The sequence below is a fragment of the Mustela lutreola genome, chromosome 10, assembly GCF_030435805.1.
Source record: "Mustela lutreola isolate mMusLut2 chromosome 10, mMusLut2.pri, whole genome shotgun sequence".
Taxonomy (NCBI): Eukaryota; Metazoa; Chordata; class Mammalia; order Carnivora; family Mustelidae; genus Mustela; species Mustela lutreola.
In genome coordinates, this window is record NC_081299.1 from 17,468,304 (window position 1) to 17,491,216 (window position 22,913).

Genomic DNA, 22,913 nt, shown 5'->3' on the forward strand with positions numbered 1-22,913 from the left:
TAGGTCAATTCACTTGTTCATTCCTTCATTAATTTATTCAACACCAAGCCCCCACCCCTTGCCAGGTGCTAGTGCCAGGAGGAAAACCCTACCTTCCCTCAAGGAGTTCTTAGGATGTGACACCTGCTACCCTAACCCTCCCCTCTCCCAGCTCCAGGAACCCATGTGATCCAGCAGCCCTGCTAACCCACCACTGGCTGCCAGGTGGGCAGCAAACAGTCCAAGTGTCCCTCCAAAGGCGGCCTGGCATCCGAGGGCAGGCTGGGAGGTAACTGGGGATCACTTGGAGAGGAACTTCTGCCCTGTGTTCTGGAAAGGACCTACTGCACATCCATTTAAGGGTCAGATGCTCCGACCTGATCACGAGCTGTAACATGCATGGTCTGGTCCCTTTGTGAGTTGGCAAGGATATTCGGTTATAAGGAACTGGCAACCCAGGGAGCTGACTTAAAACTATGGTGCTGGGAAGCTGGGGACAGGGTAGCAGCTGGGCCTCAGGAATGGACGGGATCCAGGGTTTATCACTTCTCATCTCGGCAGGCCCCCGGGCTGCCTCGTTCTTGTTTCTTCTGCACTCTGAGCTCTCCTGCTCCTCAGAGAGGGAAATGGGGTCATAGCAGGCTGGAACTTATCCTGTTCTAGATCCAGGCAGCCAAGACTTCTGAATTCCATGGAGAGAGACTTGTTGGATAGGTTCAGCTTGGGTCTAGCACCAGCCCAGGCCACGGTAGGTGATAGCAATCTGCAGGCACCATGCTGGTCAGTTACCAAGCGGTCCTGGGAGAGTTGCTGGAATCCAGGAGCTTCTTCTCAGCAGACATCTACTGGAATGAGTTCAGGTTTGCCAAGCTGGCCGCAGAAGATGTTCTGTATCCTTCCCCAGACCATCGTTGCAATAGGGTGAGATGCCAGAGTCATGGGCACAGCGTGGGCTTCACTGTAGCTGGTGACCTGGGTGTTCTTCCCCCGACCTCGAGGTACTCATCTTTCTCACGCACTCAGCTCAATGGATTCCAACAGCACAGATCAAGGACTTGCAGCGGGGAGTGGCCCTCTGCATATGACTGACAGGGTTGGGGGATACATTCCCCAGCTCCTGCTCCTGGACGAACAAATCTGGGGAGTCCCACACTGAACCCCTAAAGCCCTGCTTTAGGCGGGGACTGAGCCCCAGCTGCCTAAAGCAGTGATATGTTTGTTTATGTACCTGGACAGGCTGTCTTCCCTCCCTGCCTGGCTTCCCACTCCCCTGTTGGTGCTTTCTGGAATCCCAGCACTGCTTTATATGTCCACATCCCGGTCTCTGGGTCTGTGGCTGGGGACCCAAGGCAAGACCCTTGTGGTCTAAGAGCTAGATGAATGGGGAGGAGCTTTCAAGAAATAAGACCACACACATCTCTCCATGCAATCCTGCCATTTTCTCTAAAAATAGAGCTTTTTATTTAGAACAGTTTAGGGTAAATGCCCAAGACCATTAAGAAATTATTTAAATACGATATCAACACAGAACAAAATTAGACATGGATACAAATACCTAAAAACAGTGCATAATCTCAGGGCACTAAAGAATCACAGTGTGGCTTTAGCCTAGGGTATCCCCCACCGATCCATCCAGCTGGCCCCAGAGCTCATGCTAGGCACCCCCTACCGGGTGCAGGAGAGGGCTCTGTAAACAGTTAAGGGCTGAGCGCACCTGACAAATTATAACATTAAACATTGCGCTCTTTCCTAATGCTTCCCGTGGCTTTTTGTTAATGACTTAATGATGATAGAAGAGCTGGCATTGAGAATTACTAAAAAACTCAGCCTCTCTCAGAAATGAAATTTTGAAAGCAATGCTTAAAAAAATAACAAGGTTTAAGAAAAGAGATAGAGTGGTTCCTTCACAGAGATCTAAGACAATAGTCATGAGAGCTTTTAGTTTTTCGAAATTACTTCCATGCAGCAGCTCAGCTGGGTCCCAGACGCCCTTCTTCTTCTCTGTGCTTAGGGACGCGGACAAGCCTCAGCTCCCGCGGACATACACACGTGTGTGTCTGCCTGTGTGCGTGTGTGTGCATGGATGTGTGAGTCCCAGCCGTGGTGAAGGCCTCTTGCCAGCTTTGTGCTCCTGGAAATCCTTGCTGAGGATCCCCGCACTTTGTTGACATGGCAAGGGCACACGGGTTGACCTAGTTGGCCAGAGACCAGACATCTCACCCTTATGAACATGCATAGTGAGTTGACATTTGTTTGAAACAAAAGACAGGTATTCAATTAAAAAAGTGGTTTGCTGGGGACCTGGGTGGCTCAGCGGTAAAGCATCTGCCTTTGGCTCAGGTCATGATCCTGGAGTCCCAGCATCGAATCCCACATGGGGCTCCCTGCTCCATGGGGAGTCTGCTTCTCCCTCTGCCCCTCAGCTTACTTGCGGTCTTTCTCTCAAATAAATACATAAAATCTTAAAAAAAAAAAGTGGTTTGCTGACTTCTTAAGCCATGGAACCCCCTAAACACCCTCACATGGAATGCCATGGGGGTACATTAGGGCTCAGGGAGGCCGCTCTGGTTGAAGTGGGGGATCCTATGGCCCATGGTTCCCCCTATGACTGGGACTCCCTCCATGAAACCCAGAACTGTTTGGGAACATGGCTTGAGAAGCCCTGGAGGATGCCCTGGAGCAGATGCTCTTTTCTCGATCTTTCATTTAACGGTCAACTTTCATATTGCCTTCCAAACAACACAGCTCCATGGGGAAAATGGCTATAAGACGCCTTCTTCGGAAATGGAGAAATGTAAGTCCTGGCAGTTAAATGGTGGGGCCAAGGTCACAGAACCATGATAGTTCCAAGCCCAGCCACAAAATGACAAAAATCGTGGTCCCTGTGGGTACAGACTCAGCTCTGCTTGCCCATATGCTGGTGGGGATGGGTACCCAAGGCAGTGGCTTGAGAACACCCAGCACCACCCCCCAGGTAAGGAGAGTCCCCTTATAGGGGCGCTGACCATACCGACTCCATCTTTGGCCCTCCGTCTTGTTCACATTCGCTCCATGACCTCTCTTGAGGTTATGTGTTCTGGGCTCTTGGAGATTCATATACATACTTTAGAAATGCCCACCAGGGCCGGGATGAGGGTGGGAGGCTTGTTTTGGCCTCCCATGAATATTTTAGAGATAACATAGATTTCCCCCTTCCTGATGTACAGGTGATGCCAGAGGATCTAATGATAAATTAGCTGTCAAGGAGGTGTGCTCCAGCCCTCTGTGTGTGCAAACCCTCTGATCTCACCACAAAGCCCTTCTGAATGTCCCCTGGCTCTATTATACCTGCGGACTGAGGCCTGGATTTTGCACACAGTAACTATGCCTCTGCACGGATTACCCTCCACCCAATCCCCCCGTCAGTGAGTTACCCTGAATAAAACTGTGCATAAACTCTATGCAGCGGCCTCCTTCATCTCCTGGTCTCGAAGTGCCCTTTCAGTTTGGGGGATGCTTTACTGCTTCTTCCTCACCTTTAACATACTCGCTGCTAGAAGATGTTGGATTCTTCTAGCATCTTCTAGAATCTTCTAGCAACTTCTACAACTAGAAGGGAAAATGGGACTTCTTTATAATTAAGAAGTCTGACTAAAGTGCTGTCAAAGACAGGGATCACAGCCCAGGAGTCCAATTCTCTGCCGGGTTGCGACCGCAACCCCAACAAAGCAGAACCCTGGAAGGTGATCATTTGGTTCCTTCTTTTCCGGGAAAGGGGAGAAGGGTCAGGGTCCCTCTTGGCTGGGCTCTGGCTTCTGAGAGTGCAGTTTCCTGACCACGAGGAGAGAGGAAGTTAGGGTAGAAGGCAGGAGGTAGATCGGAGGTGAGACCCGCTAAAAGGTGAATGTTAGTTGCTCAGAGTTTAGGGGTCACAGGTGGGAGGTGCCCAGGAGTCTTCTCAGAGCCTGGGAGGATGGAGAAGCCCACCAGCCACCATGCAGAGAGTACCAGCGATGTGCCAGGCACCATACTACACGTCTCTCTCTTGGGACCCTCAGCAACGGGTGAGAAAACCCAGGTAGAGTGAAGGAAGGTGGGTTACCCAAGGTCCCATGACTGGTAAACATCAGAGCTGGGATTTGAATCCAGGTCATCTGATCATAAAAGGTATGCAATTCCATGAGTCAGAGGCTGGGATTTGAATAATGACTAACCTCTCCCTTCCTCTCCAACATCCGCTGCTTACTAGATCTTTCTTTACTGGGGCCCACCCAAGACAATGCATGAACTAGGAGGCTGAGACCTGCGGGTGGGGGAGCTCGGCAGGTGCCAGAGAAAGCCATGACAGTGACAAAGATGTGCTCCCATTTCCCTCCCCCCAGATCCAGGTGGCCCCATGTGGTGTCAGGACAGCCTCTGGTGTCCACTGTGACCTGACTTGACCAGTTTCATGCTATTCAGGGATGATTCTCCTAACTGGCCTGTCACTCCAAAGGCAGTGGGGGTGATACGAACACCCAACCAACCTCTGACCTCAGCCCATTCTTGTCTCCACCCCTCCCGCAGCTCAGCCCAAAGCTGGTGAGTCAAAGACGATGCGGTGGCTTCTTACTGCTCAAGGCAATTGACGACAACCCTGGGGTTTCCAAAATGCTTCAAGAGCCCTCCATGTCCTCAGCAGTGATGCTCCCAGACTCTCAAGTCTCAGTGGCATCTCGGTCCTAGGAAAGCTCAGTGGCACCAGATGTGGTGGGGGGCGGAGCTGGGGAATGGCTCACCTGGCCATGTAATGTCCCAGGGTCCGACCTCTGACCTCAGTCTTCTGTAGGCGCCCGGCCCCCCAGCTGCCAGGACTGTCATCCTCAATTTCTGATTCCCTTCCTCCTCCATCTTCACTTTCTTCTTCGTCGTCCTCCTCCTCCTCTTCCTCTTCAGGGTTGCTGTCCCAGCAAAAGGTCAGTGTGCGGAGAGAAACTGGGGGCTCCCCAGGGAGCAGATCCAGCCCTGGTGATAAAGAGCCCCAGCTGGCCCAGGAGGAGAGGTCATCTTCCCGGGGATCTTCCAGGAAACTCAAGTCCTTGGAGAAGTCAGGCAGTGGGAGGGTCTCCTGACACCCATCCCCACCTGGCCCTTGGCCTGGCATCTTCTTGGCCAAATAGCAAGAGGACTCAGACTCATCCCACGGGGAGGAGCCCCCCGCGCTGGCCCAGCTTCTGTCTGAAGCATCGGTAGCAGACCAGCCTTCGACCTGGACAGGAGGGCTCCAGGTGTCCCCTGCCTCAGAGTTTCCCGGGATCTGGTGCTCCTGCCCTAGGAAGGAGGGTGGTTCAAGGTAGGGCTGAAAGTTGACATTGGCATCTGCGTCCTCCTCATCGTCGTCCTCCTCAGCACTGTTCTTCTCTGGTCCGGCCTGGATGGTGGCTGGGGTCCTGACTCTGGGGCTTGGCCGGACCCTTCCGGTCAGTTCCTTTTGGGGACAGAGGGTCAAGGTATCCAGGGGCTCAGGACCACTGGGATGAAGGGTTGCCACGGGGTATCTGTTTCCAGAAAAGTCCTGATTTGGGGAGGGGAGAAAAGAACAGAAAATCGGGCTTTCCTGAAGGATGGGTTCTCCTGACAACAGACTCAGAGACAAGGATTCAAATGTAAGTAGTTCTTTTGGGAAGTGATCCCAGGAAACACCAGTAAGGGAAAATTCACTAAGGCTGGGGGAGAGCCACCAAGAGAGGCTGTTGTCAGGCAAGTTACCCCTAGGGGGCAGCTGGAAGCCAGGGCAGCCCATGTAACTCAGGGCACCATCAGGTGAAGGGTGGGAAGAGTGACAGTGATGTTGGTTCCCCAGCCAGCCATGTGCACGGGCGCAGTGGACACCAGAGGCCAGAGGAAGCCCCCCAGGGCAGGTGCTGGCTGCTGGAAGCTGAGTGGTGACTTTCCACGTGATGAGCAGATGGAGGGGTGTGGCAGAGCACAGAGATGTCTAACACACAGCTTGTAGTTCAGATGGGATTTCCCTGCAGGTCCCAGAGCTAGGGACTTTGAAAACACTTCTGGGCGGCAGGTACCCAAAATCTATCCTCAAAGCCATCCTGACCCCAGGGCCCACTGAGCTGCACCTACAGCCTAGCCAGCCTCACCAAGCCCTCATTTGAACAAGTCAGACCCTTCTGACCTCTTCAGGCTTTCCCCTGCCCCATCTTCTAAGGGAGTGACTCGGCAGACAAGTGAGGAGATTCCGGGGTCAGCCTGGGCAAGACACGCCCTTGGTTAAACTGTGAACTCAGTGCTGGGATCCTTTTAAGATTTCCCCTTCTGGCACCACCCTCTCTCCTTCCCACTTCTGGGCATCCCTCCTGAGTCCCAAGGCTGGGGTTTCTGCTCTCAGCACTTGACAAATCTATAGCAGAGAGGATTTCACTATGGGGACTTAAGTCTCCCTCCCAGGTATATTTGCCATTTGAATTTGCTGCCAAAGGAATGAATTACTAATGGTGGAAATTTAGACGTGAAGATAGGAGATTTTTGCAGTCTGGACTGATATTCTATCTGACTCATGTCTTTAAGTGCAGCCCCATTTCCTTATTCTTCAACAACCCTCCCCCTCTGTTGCACACGCCCAGTCTTGCCATACCAGGGCCCATGGCATCTTTGCCCGCTGAAACCAGGGGTTCTCTCTGAAGCTCTTCCAGATCACAAAGCCTATGGCAATGACCAACAGCAGGGGAAGCAGAAGTGGTAGCAGCACCAGGAATGCCCAGTTGGCTCCTAAGTGAGGAAAAATAAGAACTACAGAAACTGGGTGGCTCAGTCGGTTGAGCATATGACTCTTGGTTTTGGCTCAGGTAGTGACCATCTCAGAGGATCATCTCATGGGATTGTGCTCAGGAGGGAGTCTGTTTAAAAGATTCTCTCCCCCTTTCCTCCCCCTGCCAGTTTGTGCACGTGTGTGCGCACGCACGCTCTCTCTCTCAAATAGATAAATCATTAAAAAAAAAAAAAAAAGAACTGCAGAAACAATGACCATGGCTCCTATCTCTAACTGTATGTGTGCTGCAGGCTTCACATGCATTATCTTGTGTAATTCTCATAAGAGTAAACCCGTCCTACAGACTATGGAAACTAAGATTCAGAGAGGTGATGTAAGCTACCCAAAGACACACAGTGAGTGCAGTGGAGCTGGGATTCTAATCGAGGGGAGTCTATTTCCGGACTTAATGGACTTAATGCTCTTAACCACCATGGGATGGAGATAATATGTCCCGGGGTGGGGGGGTGGGGAAGTCCTCACCTCTGTATCACTCGGCACTCACCGGGGGCATCCAGGAAGAAGCAGGTGGGCTTGGAGAACTCGCTGTATTTAGGATCACCAAAGGTGTAGATGGTCCTGGCGCTGAAGCAGTAGTGGCCGCTGGCGGCCGGCTGCAGGGGGATCTGCACTGGCTGGCCATGGGGGGTGACTGGGAATCGCGTCTGTTTGGAGAGATAGCAGGGGCTGTGGGCAGACCTGCTGTGGGGACAGGACAGGGGTGGGGAGGATACACCTGGGATCCCTGCCTCTTCTTTCCCTGCATTACAGTCTAATCATGAGGAGGCAACATTAGCTGGTGTCTTCTCCACTGAGTCTTAAAGTAGAGAAGGTGAGCACTCAAAATCGCCCTGTCCCTCAGGGTCACCTTTGTGGGCATCCCCCTGCCCGCGGGGACTGTAGGTCCCCATTTTGGAGGCCAGATTCCTCAGGCTTCCTGCCCTCAGGGCCTCCCAATGTATCCAGGGGAGTAGGGAGCATCTCGGTCATTCGGCCATTACGGACCCAGAAAACTCCAGGGCTGCCCTGCCCAGTCCAGCAGCCCCTGGTCCAAACTGAAATGAGCTCTGAGTGTAAAATCCACATCGGCTTTCAAAGACTCTGTGCAAAAGGCATGTGAACCGGTCAGGAACTTTTATATTATTTACATGTTGAAATGATAACATTTTATTGGATGAGATGAAATATATTATTAAAATTAAATGAACTTGTTTCTTTTACATAATTTAATGAGGAACATTCAACATGACGCCCGTGGCTCCCACTATATTTTTACCCAAGGGTCCTGGAGACAGGGACTGTGTCGGAAGATCTAGGGTCCAGAATATATGAGCAAGTGGTCAGGAGTGTGAATGTTGGGGGGTTCCATGAAAGAAAGAAAGAATAAAAGAAAAGGGGTCAGTAAACTATAGCCCATGGGTCAAATCTGGCTTACCATCTTTTTTTCCCCCGCACATCGCATTTCCCTGGACCACAACTATGCCCATTTATCGACTTGTCGTCTGTGGCTGCTGTCCTGTGTTACAGGCAGAGTCCACTAGCTGGACAGACCACGTGACCCTCAAAATAAGAAAATATTTGCTATGTGGCCCTTTACGGAAGATGTTTGCCAACCCCTGCCATCAAGCAATGCGCACAGACACACACACACACGTGCGTACATGAGAAACAAGTCTGAAGCTGTATATTTGTGGTAGTCTCTGGACACTTGTAGGTTCCTTCCAAGAACGTATCTGTGTTTTCTGATTTTTTTGTTGGTAATGAAACCAGTGGCTTGGCAAGCAGGCCTCCTAGGGCCTATCATATTTCAATCAGCTTTCATTGGACAAAAAGGGTTTCATAACTTAAAAAATATATATTGGATAGAAAACGGGTGTGCTGTTACTACCTATAATGTGCATGGGCAGGACATCATATATTTGCCTTCTTAGGTGGAGAAGGGCGGCTGCGGGGTGGGGGGATGGTGCACAGGCCAATCAGGGCCTGACTACAGAGTCAGGGGTGACTGCCAGGAGTGAGAGGTATGTGGGGAGGGCTTCCTGGAGGAGGTGTGCAAAAAGTAGGCAGGCAGGGTGAGAGGCACTGGGGTTTGGTGGGGCAGTGGGGGAAGGAGGTCCAGCCTGGGGGGCAGGAAAGGGGCTTTTTACCTTGTTCTGGATTCCTTCCTTCCAGAAATCCACCTCATACTTCAGATCCGGTCGGGGCATGCAGTGGGGCAGCTCATAAGTGGCATTGATGCTCAGGACCTCCTCTGTCCGAGTGACTACCAGGGTGGGTGGGGCTGGCTCCACTGGCAGAAATGGAACAGGACCTGTCAGTATCCATCCCCCTGCCTCCAGGCAGGCCTGCCCCTCCCCCACCTCCTGCCCCTATCCCCCAACTCAGAGAACACTCCTGAAAAGGCAAAGTGGCTCTGGTGTTTGTTAAGCACCTACTATGCCTCAAGAGCCTTAAAGTCATTTTATTTCAGCTTTGCAGTGACCCTGGGAGGGAGGCATCACTATTCTCAACATTTGGAAGGGCAAACTGTGAAATGAACAGGCCAGGCTCACAGCTCACCTGCCTTTCCTCCTGCTGCCCCCCGCACCTGGGTGCCTGCCCGTACCACAGGTCTGTGAGAAATCCTGTCCCCTGGCACTTCCTACGGTTGCTGACACATCACCACAAAGAGGGTGGCTTAACACAACACACATGTGTTACTTCCCAGTTCTGTAGGTCAGAGTCCGGGGACACTGATACCAGATGAAGCCCTGAACAGGAAGCTGGAGGGAACGGGGATCTTGACCTCCAGGAGTTGGAGGAAATTAGGAGGCAATGAAATATGCAACTATCAAAACTCAAGGGAGTGAGTGACCAGGGCCCCAGCCGAGGCTGGCGAAAGTCAGGAAGGCTCATTCCGGCTTGGGGGCGTGCTGTGGGAGAGTCAGGAGAGCTTCGGGGAGGAGGAGGAGGCAAACACACAATTAATAATAATAAAAAAGTAACCTGTATCTTTCCTTCCACCCGGCTCGCTTCTCCCTGCCCCCCAACTACTGGTTCGTCCTTGGCTCTTCTAGCCTGCCGGGCTGCCTGCACACCTGTCTTACCAACCAACACTCCCTCCTTTCTTCCTGTTCCTTTAGCCTGTCTTCCTGCCTTCAGGCTAGCCAGCCCCCAGCCTCCCTGCCCCTCCTCCTCCCTACCCTCCCCTTGTTTCCTTCCTTCCTCCTTTGCCTCCCCTTTCCTCCTGTCCTTCCGCCTCTTCCCTCTTCCCATCCCCCTATCTACCCACATTTCCATTCTTCCGCCTTTCCTCCCTGTCCTCCGGCTTCCCATCCACGCGTGATTCCTTTCCAGGTAGCCTGTGTCTTTCCAGGCAGCCTTCTTCCTCCCTTCTCTGCTGTAACCTCCCGCTCGCCCTCCCTTCTCCCCTTCTTATCCACGTACCCAGCCAGCTTCTCCCGTACCCAGGTTAGCTCCTCCTCTCTCTACTATCCCTCCCCGCCACCTTTCATTCAAGCCCTTTCTCCTCTCTCCCCAAGCCATATTCTGCTCTCACATATTTTGAGAAGACGGGGCAGCCAGTTACAGATCTCAGCTCCGTGAGGCTGTTCTCTGCATATTTCTCTTCTTCTTACTACCCCTCCTCACTCTTGGTCTGGTGCAGTACCATGACCAAGATTTTAGAAAGATCCAGATCCTCATTCCATCTGTAGCCCTCATGAGCCGTGTATTCTGGCAAGTTCCTTAGCTTTTGTGAATCGGACTTTTTTTTTTTTTTTTTTTAAATGGGTTGATGAAAAGGAACCCCACAGGTTTGTCATTAGGATTAGAAATAAAATACACTGGGAAGAGAAAAGTACTCTCCTGGCTCAGTGTTAACACTGGCCATTTCTGAATACGGCGCCCGTGGGGGATGCTCTCCTCTATTTTTCTCTCCTCTCCCCCGCTCCCAATTTCTACAGTGCACAGAAGTTACTTTTGAAGCTGGAATGTAAAATTTGCTTCTTTTTTTTTTTTTTTTTTAAAAGATTTTGTTTATTTATTTGAGACAGAGAGCACAAGTGGTGGTGGGGTGCGGTGTGGAGGGGTAGTGGGAGAGAGAAGCAGACTCCCTAGCCCGATGCAGGGCTCGACGTCAAGACCCCAAGATCATGACCTGAGCCGAATGAAGATGCCTAACTGGCTGGGCCATCCAGGTGCCCCCCCCCCCCCAAAATTGTTTCTTAAAGAGAATTTGAACATAAAAAATAAAAATAAATATATAAAATGCCTCGCGTAGTTCATGACTAAGGTTGTGCTGGCTAGAAGATAAAGAGCATCGCTAGAAAGAGGTGTAAATGGAATTGCGGGTGCTGGCAGAAGTCCCCTAAGCCACCGCCACGAAGCCAGGCTACGTGTGGCTGTCCTTGCTTTGGGGACGTGGGAGAGGGTAGCCAGGACAGCAGTGCCACTTAGCCAAAGTTCCTGGACAGGGAGTCTCCCACCAGGTCCCTTAACCACAGACTTACCTTCAAAAAGGTAATCCAGGTACTTGGACTCCACCATGGGGGACCTGGCGTTGGCAGAAGCCGCCCATACGCGCCCCTTGAACTTGTTGTACAGGTCCTGCTTCTCCAGGCACATCAAAGAACATACCAGCTCTTTGGTTCCTTTGCACTTCTGCACTTTTCTCCACCGTCTGGGGGTTGCAGCGCTGAGGGAGGAGACAGGGGAGTTTGGGCTGTGGACTCAGCCTCTGGGTTGAGAAGGCTTAGGGAACAAGTGCTCCCTTGTCCCTCCATCTGCCCGACTGTCCACCTGTCTGCCTGTCCTACTAGCCGGCTGTGGGCTGGGACAGAATGAGAACAGTCTGGTTAGGAGCTCAGGCTCTGGGAGAAGTGGGTGCTGGGATCCTGGCTCCATCCTTCATTAGCTCTGGGGTCTCAGCGGGTCATCCCCCCCATCCTCCTGCCTCCACAGGTCCACGTGGTAGCCACTACTGTCAGTGCTAACAACCGGTTTCCGCATTCTTCATTCAGGCCTTTCAGGCCACCTGTTCTGTGCCAGGCATCGCGCTGGGTGCTGTGTGGCTGTCAGAGGGGACACGCAAGTCTGCGATGCCAACCTTCAGACTTCACCGGGGTCCGAAGAAGGGACTTGCATACTGGGCATTATTCTTGGGGAACTTACAAGGCCTGACAGGTCCTGCCCTCGGGAACTTCCATTCTGGTGGGAAGGGGAGAAAGACAATCATCCCACCAGTGAGGTGAACCCAGGAGTGGGTAAAGGCAGCGGGAATGGGGAATGGGGGAGGACTGCTTTCCAAAGGTAGGCCAGGAAAGTCGTTTTGAGGCCTTGATAGCAAGTAAGTCAGGGTAGGCCCGCAGGAAGGCATGGCAAAAGCAGAGCCTGCAGTGGGAAGGAGTCTGACCTGTCCAGAAGAAAGCAAGGAGGCCAGCGTGGTGGCAGGCCAGTGGGCAAGGGAGGGAGATGTGTGCACAGGCTGGAGAGGTGGGGGGAGGGGCGGATGGGTAGATTAGGTGGGACCTCTGCATCCTGGTAAGGAGCTTGGATTTTATTCCAAGTGTGCGAGGGAGTCACTGGGAAGTTCTGAATAGGGGACCTGAGATGATCTAATTTCTGTTTTTAAAAGATCACTCTTGGGGCACCTGGGTGGCTCAGTTGGTTGAGCATCTGACTCTTGGTTTCGGCTTAGGTCACAATCTCAGGGTTGTGAGATCAAGCCTCACATGGGGCTCTGTGCTGAGTGGGGAGTCAATGTGAGATTCTCTTCCTCTCCCACCCCCTTTCCCCCTCCCCCACTGGCTTTGTGTGCACACATGCTCTCTCCCTCTGTCAAATAAGTAAATCAATCTTAAAAAAAAAAAGCACTCTGATAAAGCAGCTGGGAGGCTGCAGCAGTGGTCTAAGGGAGAAGGAAGGTGAGGTTGGCGACAAGGGGCTGGACTGGGGATATGTTCTGGAGGTAAAGTCGGTAGGACCTGCTCATGGATTGGATGTGGAACACGTGGAGAGGAGAATCCAGTCATTTCTGGGTTTGGGCACTGAGCAATACATGAATGGAGGAGGCTGAGATGGGTATGGCAAAGTGAACAGAGTTTTGGGGAAGAATTCCTCTGTTTTGTTTCTTGGTGGAGCTATAGTGTAAACATTAATAATAATAATTATTATGCTGGTGTAGTTATATTAATATGAAACCAAATATAGATTTCAAAGTTCACAGAAATATGGAAGATGAGAAGAACCACCACCAAATGAGAAATTATTTCATTTCTCAGGAAGATATAAAAATTCTCTCTTATCTACCTGCTAAACAGCTACATATACTATACAGCAAAAACAGACAAAACTGTAGGATGAAACAGAAAATCCACAATCATCGGGCGCCTGGGTGGCTCAGTTGGTTAAGCAACTGCCTTCGGCTCAGGTCATGGTCCCAGAGCCCTGGGGTTGAGTCCCACATCAGGCTCCTAGTTCCATGGGGAGTCTGCTTCTCCCTCTGACCTCCCCTCTCATGCTCTCTCTCACTCTCTTTCTCTCTCTCAAAATAAATAAATAAAAAATATTAAAAAAAAAAAAAAAGAAAATCCACAATCATCATGAGAGATTTTCAATACACCTCACTCAGTAATTGATGACTGAACAAAGAAAAATAAGCAGTAAGTATGTAAAATACACAAAAAAGCAAGTGTAATTATCAAAGTTGGTCTCATGAACATAAATAGAACTGAACTAGTTGAGCCACATGTGAAACAAAATATGAACAAAAATGTTAGCACATAGTTCCCTTGGTTTAGGGACCATCCTTATGACTGCATTTAATCTTAATTACCTCGTGAAAGGCCTCATCTCCAAATACACTCATGTCAGGGGGTTAGGGCTTCAGCACACGAATATGCTGGCATACGACTCAGTCCATGTCAGGGCTGTTATGACTTAAACTGGTATGAATGCTCATGTACAAGTCTTTGTATGGACGTAGCTTTTCATTTCTCATAAATAAAGCGTTAGGAGTAGAATCTGGGAGATTTGGCAACTGAAGGTGAAACATGACAAGAAACTGTCAAGCTGATTTCCAAAGCCCCTGTACATTTCCACCAACAATGCAAGAATTCCATTTCCTCCACATGCTTGTCAACATTTAGTACTGTCAATCCCTTTCATTTTAAGCCTTCTAGTTGGTGTGTGGTAGTGTTTCATTGTACCTTTGATTCACATTTCCCGGATGACTAAGGCTATTGACCATCTTCTTATGTACTTTTTGGCCACTTGAGTATCTTCCTTTGTGAAATGACGATTCAAGTCTTTTTGGGCGATCTGTCTTCTTATTAATAAGGCACAGGAATTCTTTATCTGTTTTGGATACTAGTCCTTTTCCAGTGTGTGTGTGTGTGTGTGTGTGTGTATATATATATATATATATATATATATATATATATATATATGGTGAATCTTTTTTTTTTAAGTAGCTGGCTTTTTCATTTTCTTCAGGCTTTTTTTTTTTTAACAGTAAAAGTTTTAAATGTGATGAAATCCAGTTTATTAGGTATTACTGACTTAATTGAATTCCCCCCAAATCATATGCTGAGGCCCTAACCGCCCCCCCACCATGACTGTATAGGCCCTTGGAGATAGGGCCTTTTAAGAGGTAATGAGGAATAAATGTGGTCATAAGGGTGGGGCCCTAAACCAATAGGACTTTAAGGACTTTCTCTTCCTTTAAGGAAGAGAAAGGGATACCAGGCACGCTCTCACACAGAGAAAAGGCCACATGAGGACAGAGAGAGAAGGCGACCATTTGCAAGCCAAGGAGAGAGACCTCAGGAGAAAGCAAACCTGCGGACACCTTGATCTTGGACTTCTAGCCTCTGGAAGTGTGAGAAGTACAAGTCTGTTGTTCAAACCCCCAGGCTATGGTATTTTGTCTTGGGAGCTCTGGCAGACTAAGACAGATTTTGGTATCATAAATAGGGTACTAATGTAAGAATAGCAAAAAATGTGGAAGTGGCTCTGCAACTGGGGAATGTCTAGAAGTGGGAAGAATTTTCAGGTGCCTGCTAGAAATTTCCAGAGTGCCCTGAAGAGACTGTTGGTAGGGATAGGGAGTCAAAGGCGGTTCTAGGAAGAACTTGGATGCAAAGGAAGAACGTCTTACTGGAAACTGGGGGAAAGGTGATCCTTGTTACAGAGTGGCAAAGACATTGGCTGAATTGCGTTTTGGTGTTTTGTGGGAAATAGAAGTTAAAAGTGATGAACACAGCAGGGAGCCTTCTTCTCCCCCACCCCCCCTTGCCTCTCTGCCTCCTTGTAATCTCTTTCTCTGTCAAATAAATAAATAAAATCTTAAAAAAAAAAATAAACATAAAAGAACTTGGGACCGAACTTGAAAGGATTTTTCACTGCCTCCAAATGGGATAATTCAAGTTTTAATGCATAGACAAGTTGCATTAGATTGAGACCATCAGCTACGTTTAAGTACTAGAGTTCATAATGATAAGAAACCAAATCAATCACCTTTGGGAGATGACAGAGAACCAATTCATGACCTTGGAAACTTGCACAAAAAAGTGAAACATTTGTCCTGTCTTACCTATCTGAAAGGTACACTGAATGTCAAATACTCTAAGAGAGGAAGCATCTTTTTGTAAAATAATTCCACCTAATAAGTGAAAAAAAAATTGTACAATTAGAATATCATCATTTAAGAATCCTCACAGGTGATCAAAAAGTGTAAAAGAGAAGGACAGTATCACAAAGGTCCGGAGGATGGACTTTGACCTCTAATCAGCCCTTCCTGGCTCCACTATTCTCAGAGGCGTGACTGAGGAAACCATGCTCTGGGCGCCCCCGTTTTCTGCCCTGCAGACCGCAGGTGCCACACCCCGACTCACGGGGCTGTGTGAGAATAACTTCGGTTAATGTGTGGACACAGTGCCTGACACACGACAAGCACACAGTTCCTGTTAGGTGTTTCCTGCCTCCTGATACACCCCTGTACAGTTCTCTCTTTTGAGAGCTTGCTGGCAATCTGCCCTTTTCCAAGCTAGGCTTCCCACCCTCTTACTCACATCCGGAGGGACTACGACAGAACAGGAAGCACGTAAGCTTTGGGGTCAGACAGGCTGGGGTTTATTCTTCTGGCTCCATCCCTGGTTCCCTCGGGCAGATGATAGCCCCTCTCTGAGCTCAGGTTCCTGGTCTCTAAAATTGGGGGAAGTGCAGGGCTCAGTCGGTTAAGTGTCCGACTCTTGATTTCCGCTCAGGCCCTGATCTCAGGGTCCTGGGTTGAACCCCCCTGTCGGGCTCCGTGCTCCCTCTGTTCCTCCCCCTACTTGCACTCTCTCTCTCACAAATAAATAAAATAAAATCTTGAAAAAAATAAAATAAAACGGGGGAAGTGCAGACCTGCCTGGGTATATAGGGAGGAGGAAGTGAAACATTCAGGCGAGACATTAGAACTCAGCCTGGCACAGGTGGGTCCTGCATACTCGGCACGCACCTCCCCTTCCTGCTTCACCCTCCTCACCCGGCCTTGAGGAGTCCTCCTGACTACCTGCTTTCATCATCTTACTCTCTTACTAAAGAACATCAAGTGATTGCTATCTATGTGCAAAGATCAGCAAATCTGCTTCCACGTTCGGATTTCTCTGGATTCGTTATGGTTGCCTGGAATGCCAGGCTGAGAAGGATCTCAAGGCTCTGTAGGGAAAAGCATGATCCTCTGGGATGCCCACCACAGACTCTGCAGGAGATATGTCTGCCCTCCCTTTTCAGCTGGAACAACTCCAAGCTCCTCATTCAGGCCCTGGAGAATGCCACCACTGGGTCCCTGTAGCTCTACTCAAGCCCTGTTCCAACTCTTCTCAAAGATCCTCCCGAGCTACCCTACGACCCAGCAATTGCACTACTGGGTATGTACCTTAAAGATACAAATGTAGTGATCCGAAGGGGCATGCGCACCCCAATGTTTACAGCAGCAATGTCCACAATAGACAAACTATGGAAAGAACTAAGATGTCCATCAACAGATGAGTGGATAAAGAAGATATGGTATATATATACAATGGAATACTATGCAGCCATCAAAAGAAATGAAATCTTGCCATTTGCAACAACGTGGATGGAGCCGGAGGATATTATGCCAAGCGAAATAAGTCAATCAGAGAAAGACAATTATCATATGATCTCTCTGATATGAGGAATTTGAGAGGCATGGTGGAGGTCATGGGGGGAAGGGAGGGAAAAAATGAAACAAGATGGGACCGGGGAGGGAGACAAATTATAAGAGACTCTTAATCTCAGGAAACAAACTGAGGGTTGCTGGGGGATGGGGGATGGAAGAATAGGCTGGCTGGGTGATGGACATTCGGGAGGGTATGTGTTATGGTTAGTGTCATGAATTGTGTAAGCCTGACGATTCACAGACCTGCACCCCTGAAGCAAATAATACATTATATGTTAATTTTTAAAAAATAAAAAAGTAAAAAAAGAGCCCCAGTAGGCCCAACACCTGTGCACTGTCCTCTAATCAGCATCATTCCCCTACCTCCAGACCTTTATCAATGCACTCTCCAAACACCTGCCACAAGCTGTCTCCCGTGGGACACAGAACCAGGAAGCTGATGACACCGAATGCAGGTGTCCCAGACAAGCCCCTCCAGCCTCTGCCCACCTCCTCAGGCTCCCCAAACACCCCACACCTACCTTTGATAGGCCACAAAATAGGTCACATTCTGGGAGTAGCCAGGCCCTGGGAGCCATGTCAGGTACACACCGAAGTCCCGGGAGAGCAGCGTCACGTTCTGGGGAGGGGGGAGAAGGGGCTTCCCTGTGGGAGAGAAAGAAGTCATGAAGCCTAGAGCTCCTGACCGTCTTGACACGGGCCATCTGGAGCTGATGAGCAGTGTGGTGGGCAGTCACATGCTCAGTGAGTTTGAGAAGCAGGCGTCATCTGGGGTAGCTAAAACATGGGAGACATGAAGTAGGCTGGGCACCCAGGGCCAGGATTCCGATCACAGCCATGCCACTAACTGCCTGTACCGCAGCCCCTTCCCCTCCCTAGGCCTCCGCGGCCCATCTGGCACCTGAGGGTTTCAGTGGAAGACCTCCAACAGGAACCATCTAATATCTACCAGATTTGCTGGACTCCAGGAGGGAACAGCCTTGAGGGTCACAGGAGCAGACGCTCAGTTCTTAGCCATGTCCCCGGAGCTTGCCTGCCTCGGTCCCTGACCGTGAGAAGATGAACAAAAAGTATTTGTTGAATGAATGTGAAATTTTGTGAAATTTGGGTCATTCCAAAGGCCCCCCAACTGGTCTCCTTGTTTCCAACATTGTCTCTTCAGTCCATTCTCCATAGAGCGGCAAGGGCTAATATGAAAGTCGGATCATGTCGCTCTTCTGCTTTAAACCCTCTAATGGCTCTCACTTCATTCAAGGCTAAATCAAAAGCCTTTATAACCCTACCCCCACCCCCAAGACCTACCTAATCCCACTCACTGCTCTCCCTGTGCTCCCTGCTCCCAGCCACACAGGCCTTTCTGCTTTTTCTAGAGCATCCTAGGCATGCTCCCCTTCCAGGCCTTTCCATGAAATGTTCCCTCTGCCTAGACTAGTCCCCCTCCCTGGATCTCTGTCAGGCTCATGCCTTTGCTTCCTTCACATCTTGGCTTAGATGTCACCATCTCAGTGACCTGGCCCCTATGTCCCCTCCTTGACATATCTTCCCCACTGCTAACCCTTACCTCCTGAAATATACACCTGATTACGCCTCTCCCCAGTTCCATGTCCTTCCTTGGTCCTTAGGAGAAAGTCCATGCTCCTTACTGAAATACTTGACAGGCCATCTTGTCGACCTCTCCCTGATAGCTCCCCAGCAGGCTCACCAGGCTGAAGCCAATCTTGGTTCCCGTCATTCTCAAACAACTACATTCTCTTGGGTGACTTCGAACCCAGGAGTCTTTGAAAGCCTGGTGTTCACCATTTACACGTTTTTTTCTTTACCATCTAATCTTTTAAAGATTTGATTCAAATGTCAATTTCCTGACATCTCTAAGAAGTAGTAGTGAGGGCGATGGGGATGATGGTGGTGACGGTAGCAGTTAATGTGTATTGTGTCCTAACCATTTTCTTTCAATCCTCCCCACTTCCCTAGGAGGTAGGCACTAACCGTGATCAACACAGTAGAGTTGAGGGAAACAGAAGACTTGTCAGGGAATAAGTTATAGAATCAGAATCCAAAGCCAGACCTAGTCAACTCCAAATCCTGAGCTGTTGACCACACTTCCTTCCTGAGGGTCTCATGGGGCCTTGTTCAACTTTATCCTTCCAGCATCTCTGAACCGCTACTGGCCAATGACATCTGTGGACCACTGTGTGCCAGAAGTCTCAAAGAGGAATAGAATTCCATTCTTGCCCTTTAGGAGCTCATGGATCCTATGAGAATTCAGTTCCCTGAAGTATACACACAGGTCACACAGGGTGTATTTATGTGTATTTAAGATGCGTAAATTAAATGTGTATTGATGATGGAAATCCATACTGGTTACAGAATGGCATGGGGAGGGGATGGGGAGGGGGCAGGTCTACGGATGGCTCTTGCCTCAGCTCCCTACCCCTGGCCCTTTTAACCCAAATATGGGCTAAAATATGGGTTAAATACAGCTTCCACCTCATCCTGTGATCCCCACTTGGAACTGGATCACTGGGGTCCAGATGCTGTCACTGTTCCCAGCTTTCTAGCAGGTGAGCTGCAAAGGCCAAAGTCTGTGGATTATACATTATCTTGTGGCAGCACACGCCCAGAGCAGAAACAGCAGCTAGAGTGGTTATGGGCTACTGAGCCCTGGAAGGGTGGGAGGCACTGGTTTGACACTTTCTGCACAAAACCTCTTCCGTCCTTAGGACAAACCACCCTATGGGGTGGATGTCACTCTGCTTCCGTTCAGGGGACTAGACTCAGAAACAGATGGTAAATAATTTGCCTGAGGCTACGCAGCCACTTTGTGTGGGGGTCAAGATTTGAACCTGGATCTGACTGTGCTTTACCCTCAACATCACAAACAGCGGTTTGTGTTGGGTACATTAAATATTTCCCAGGTAAAAGTGTAGTTAGATCCAGATAGGAAAACTATTGAAGTTGACAGTGAATCAGGGGGACAGACAATCCCTCCCCACCCCCACATACACACAGAGGCACTGTCCTTTACCAGTTGCAATGACAGCCCCTGCTGTGGACGTGCTTGGGGCTGGGGCATCCATGAGCTGACCCAGGTGGACCGGTGGTCTTCCTCCTGCTGCCCACCCTACGGCCAGAGCCGGCCATGCTTGCTTCAGCTTCAGGCTTCTCTTCCTGAGCTTTCTTTCTTGGGTAACTCCCCTCATTGCTCTGAGCCTCAGTTTCCCCATTTGAAAAGGGAGAGAACAGTCCCTACCTCATAGGGTGGTGGGGTTGTGCCACTTAAGTAGGGGAATAGAAGTTGCTCAAGAAGCATTGGCTTTTGATATTAGCATTAGATGAAGCCCAAGGGCCCTTCTTGCTCTTAAAAGGTTAGCCTGAGACCAAGAAGTCCAAGACTGGGGGCTCTATTGGACCTTCTCCTGACTGGTTGGGGTTTGGTGATTTGGTCCCAGCCTAGGGTATTTTGTACCCTGCCTCCTTATTTACCAGTGGGAGTCCACAAAAGAAGGTGTCTTGTTAGAGTAACAACAGCGCACAGATTCCGCTCAGTCTGGGCGCTTCTGAAACCGTCTGGCCCGAAGAAGGGAAGGGGACTACGAGGGAGGGCAGGACTTCCCCTAATAGCGAGGATCCAGTCTCATATTAATGCAGGGGACGGTGCCTTTAGGAAACCTTAAGCAGCACTTTATAAAACAGCGCGGCTGCTTTTCCAACTGCCACTGTCTTTCCCTGTGCACCTAAAGCGGAATTGGCATTAGGAAACTGGCTCAGTTTCCTACGGGAAAGGAATTTCAAAGCCTTGGGTCTGTTTCGTCCCAAGTCCCAATTCAGAAGACGACGGGAGGTTCGTGGGCGGGGACGATCGCACCAGCGCGGCTGGCTGCGGCCCCGTCCCTCCCTCCCGGAGCTCCGCCACCCGGGGTGGGCGCCCCGCGCTGCCCCGCGGCCCCCGCCCGCCCGCCCCGCGGCGCCCGCGCTTACCTAGAGTGGACTGCAGCAGGCCCAGCAGCAGGGGGACCCACGGCCCGGCCCCCGCCAGGCCAGCTCCAGCGCTGCCTGCTTGGCAAGGCCAGGTCCGACCTCCCGGAGCCTCCGGGCTCACCGGCCCGCAGGTAGCCGCGGCCAGCAGCCACTGGGAGGCCGATTCGCGGGTCCGGGGCGGGGCCGGACGGGGGCTTTCCCCGGGGTAGTCCCGCAGCCGCGAACGAGGCTGACGGCGGGCTCCGCGCGCCGCCTCCGCTCCATGACCGCTGTGGCTCCTCTGTGCCGGCACTGCCCTTTGTTCAGCCGGATCAGGGCGCTGGGGGTGGGGGTGGGGGTATCGGTAAATCCGTACGTGGAGGGAGGGCAGGGAAGGAGAAGGGGTTATTATCAATAGCCGCAGTTCGGAGCTCCAGTTAGGAGTTCCAGTATGGGCTTTCAAAGAGGACTAAGAGAAGTGTTCAGAGCCAGTTTAACGACACAGCCCCAGACACCGCTGGCGGTGTCGGAGCGAGGTCTTTGCACCAGATACTAAGCCAAGCCCTTCCCACACACTGTCTACTTTAATCCCTCTGAAAATCTGGTGGGTCGGTCCTGTTACCGTGTGTATCCTTCACACCGGGAGTGGCAGCCTCCAGAGCTAAGGGACTCGTTCTGGGGGGTGGCGGCGGGGGGGGGGGCGGGAGGCGGGAGCCTCCCACCCCAGAGCCCTGGTGTGTTACCCCGCACCCCAACAGTAATCGCCTCCGAGCAAGAATGAGCCTCTACTGTCATTAAAAGAATGTTGCCCAGGGATATGTAAAGACTTGGGGATGTTTCCAACATACTCAGTAGCAGAAAAGCAAGAAGCCAAATACGGTCCCATTAACAAAACTGTGTGTCCCATGGGGCTCCTGGGTGGCTCAGTGGGTTGAGCGGCTGCCTTCCCCTCAAAGTCAGAATCCCAGGGTCCTGGGATTGAGTCCAGAGTGGGGCTCCCTGCTTGGCGGGGAGCCTGCTTCTCCCTCTCCCTCTACCTGTTGCTCTTCTTGCTTGTGCTCTCTGCCAAATAAATAAACAAAATCTTAAAAAAAAAAAAAATCTGTATGTCCATAGGCATGGATAACAGATCAAGGATCTATTCCAACATGTTTGTGGTTGTTAATTTCTGGGTGATGAAGAGATATATATCATATATATATATTTAAATTTCTTCTTTCTGCTCATGTTTGGTTTCTAAGTTTTTCAATAATTTATCTGTATTGCTTTTCCAGTCAGATTCTGAAAGGAATTATTGTTCTCCTTTATTAAATGTTCTTTTTTTTTTCTTGTCACCACTCTCCAAGGAAGTATGGCCTCCATTTTACAGCTGAGGACACGGCCATTCTGAGGCCCAGAGGGCTGACGCACGTGCTGGATTCTGGGTTCAGGCCCAGGCCCGACTCCACCACCAAAGCACCTCTCGGTAACTTGCTTTGTCATCTCTGGGGATCTGTGTGTATACGACAGGGCGACCGTGGGTCAGCTGTGACCATGCCCATGAACAAGGAACAGACACAGAGCAAAGAGAATCCTGGGCTCATCTCCGTGCGGGATGCTGGCTCTCAGCTTGTAGCCCAGCAGTTCTTGGTTGAAAGAACGCATTTTCACCGAATTTGGTGCACCTCAAAGTTGCCTTGATTTTGTCTTGGGTGAAAACATTCAGAAAGTTGTGGACGGTTCTGAGATAGGCCTCATGACTTCAGCTCAGTCGGCAGTTTTTTTTGTTTGTTTGTTTTAAAGATTTTATTTATTAATTTAACAGACAGAGATCACAAGTAGGCAGAGAGGCAGGCAAAGAGAGAGGAGAGAGGGAGGAAGCAGGCTCCCTGCTGAGCAGAGAGCCCGATGTGGGGGTTGATCCCAGGACCATGAGATCATGACCTGAGCCAATGGCAGAGGTTTAACCCACTGAGCCACCCAGGTGCACCCTCCCCCACTTTTTTTAAGCAGTCAGCACTTCTTCACAGGGGCTCACAGGGACCATATTTG

General features: G+C 50.4%; 1 protein-coding gene across 1 annotated transcript in view; it reads right to left on the reverse strand.

The window, feature by feature from the left end:
* Positions 1 to 1,399: 1,399 nt before the first annotated feature.
* Positions 1,400 to 22,913, reverse strand: part of IFNLR1 (interferon lambda receptor 1) — a 31,165-nt gene continuing 9,651 nt past the window's right edge. The window contains exons 3-9 of the mRNA XM_059137445.1: positions 20,904 to 21,351; positions 17,447 to 17,570; positions 11,251 to 11,435; positions 8,908 to 9,050; positions 7,266 to 7,425; positions 6,587 to 6,720; positions 1,400 to 5,512 (exon numbers count right to left, since the gene is read on the reverse strand). Coding sequence (XP_058993428.1) covers positions 4,733 to 5,512; positions 6,587 to 6,720; positions 7,266 to 7,425; positions 8,908 to 9,050; positions 11,251 to 11,435; positions 17,447 to 17,570; positions 20,904 to 21,351 — 1,974 coding nt within the window. The 3' untranslated portion in view covers positions 1,400 to 4,732. The remainder of the gene's footprint in view (positions 5,513 to 6,586; positions 6,721 to 7,265; positions 7,426 to 8,907; positions 9,051 to 11,250; positions 11,436 to 17,446; positions 17,571 to 20,903; positions 21,352 to 22,913) is intronic.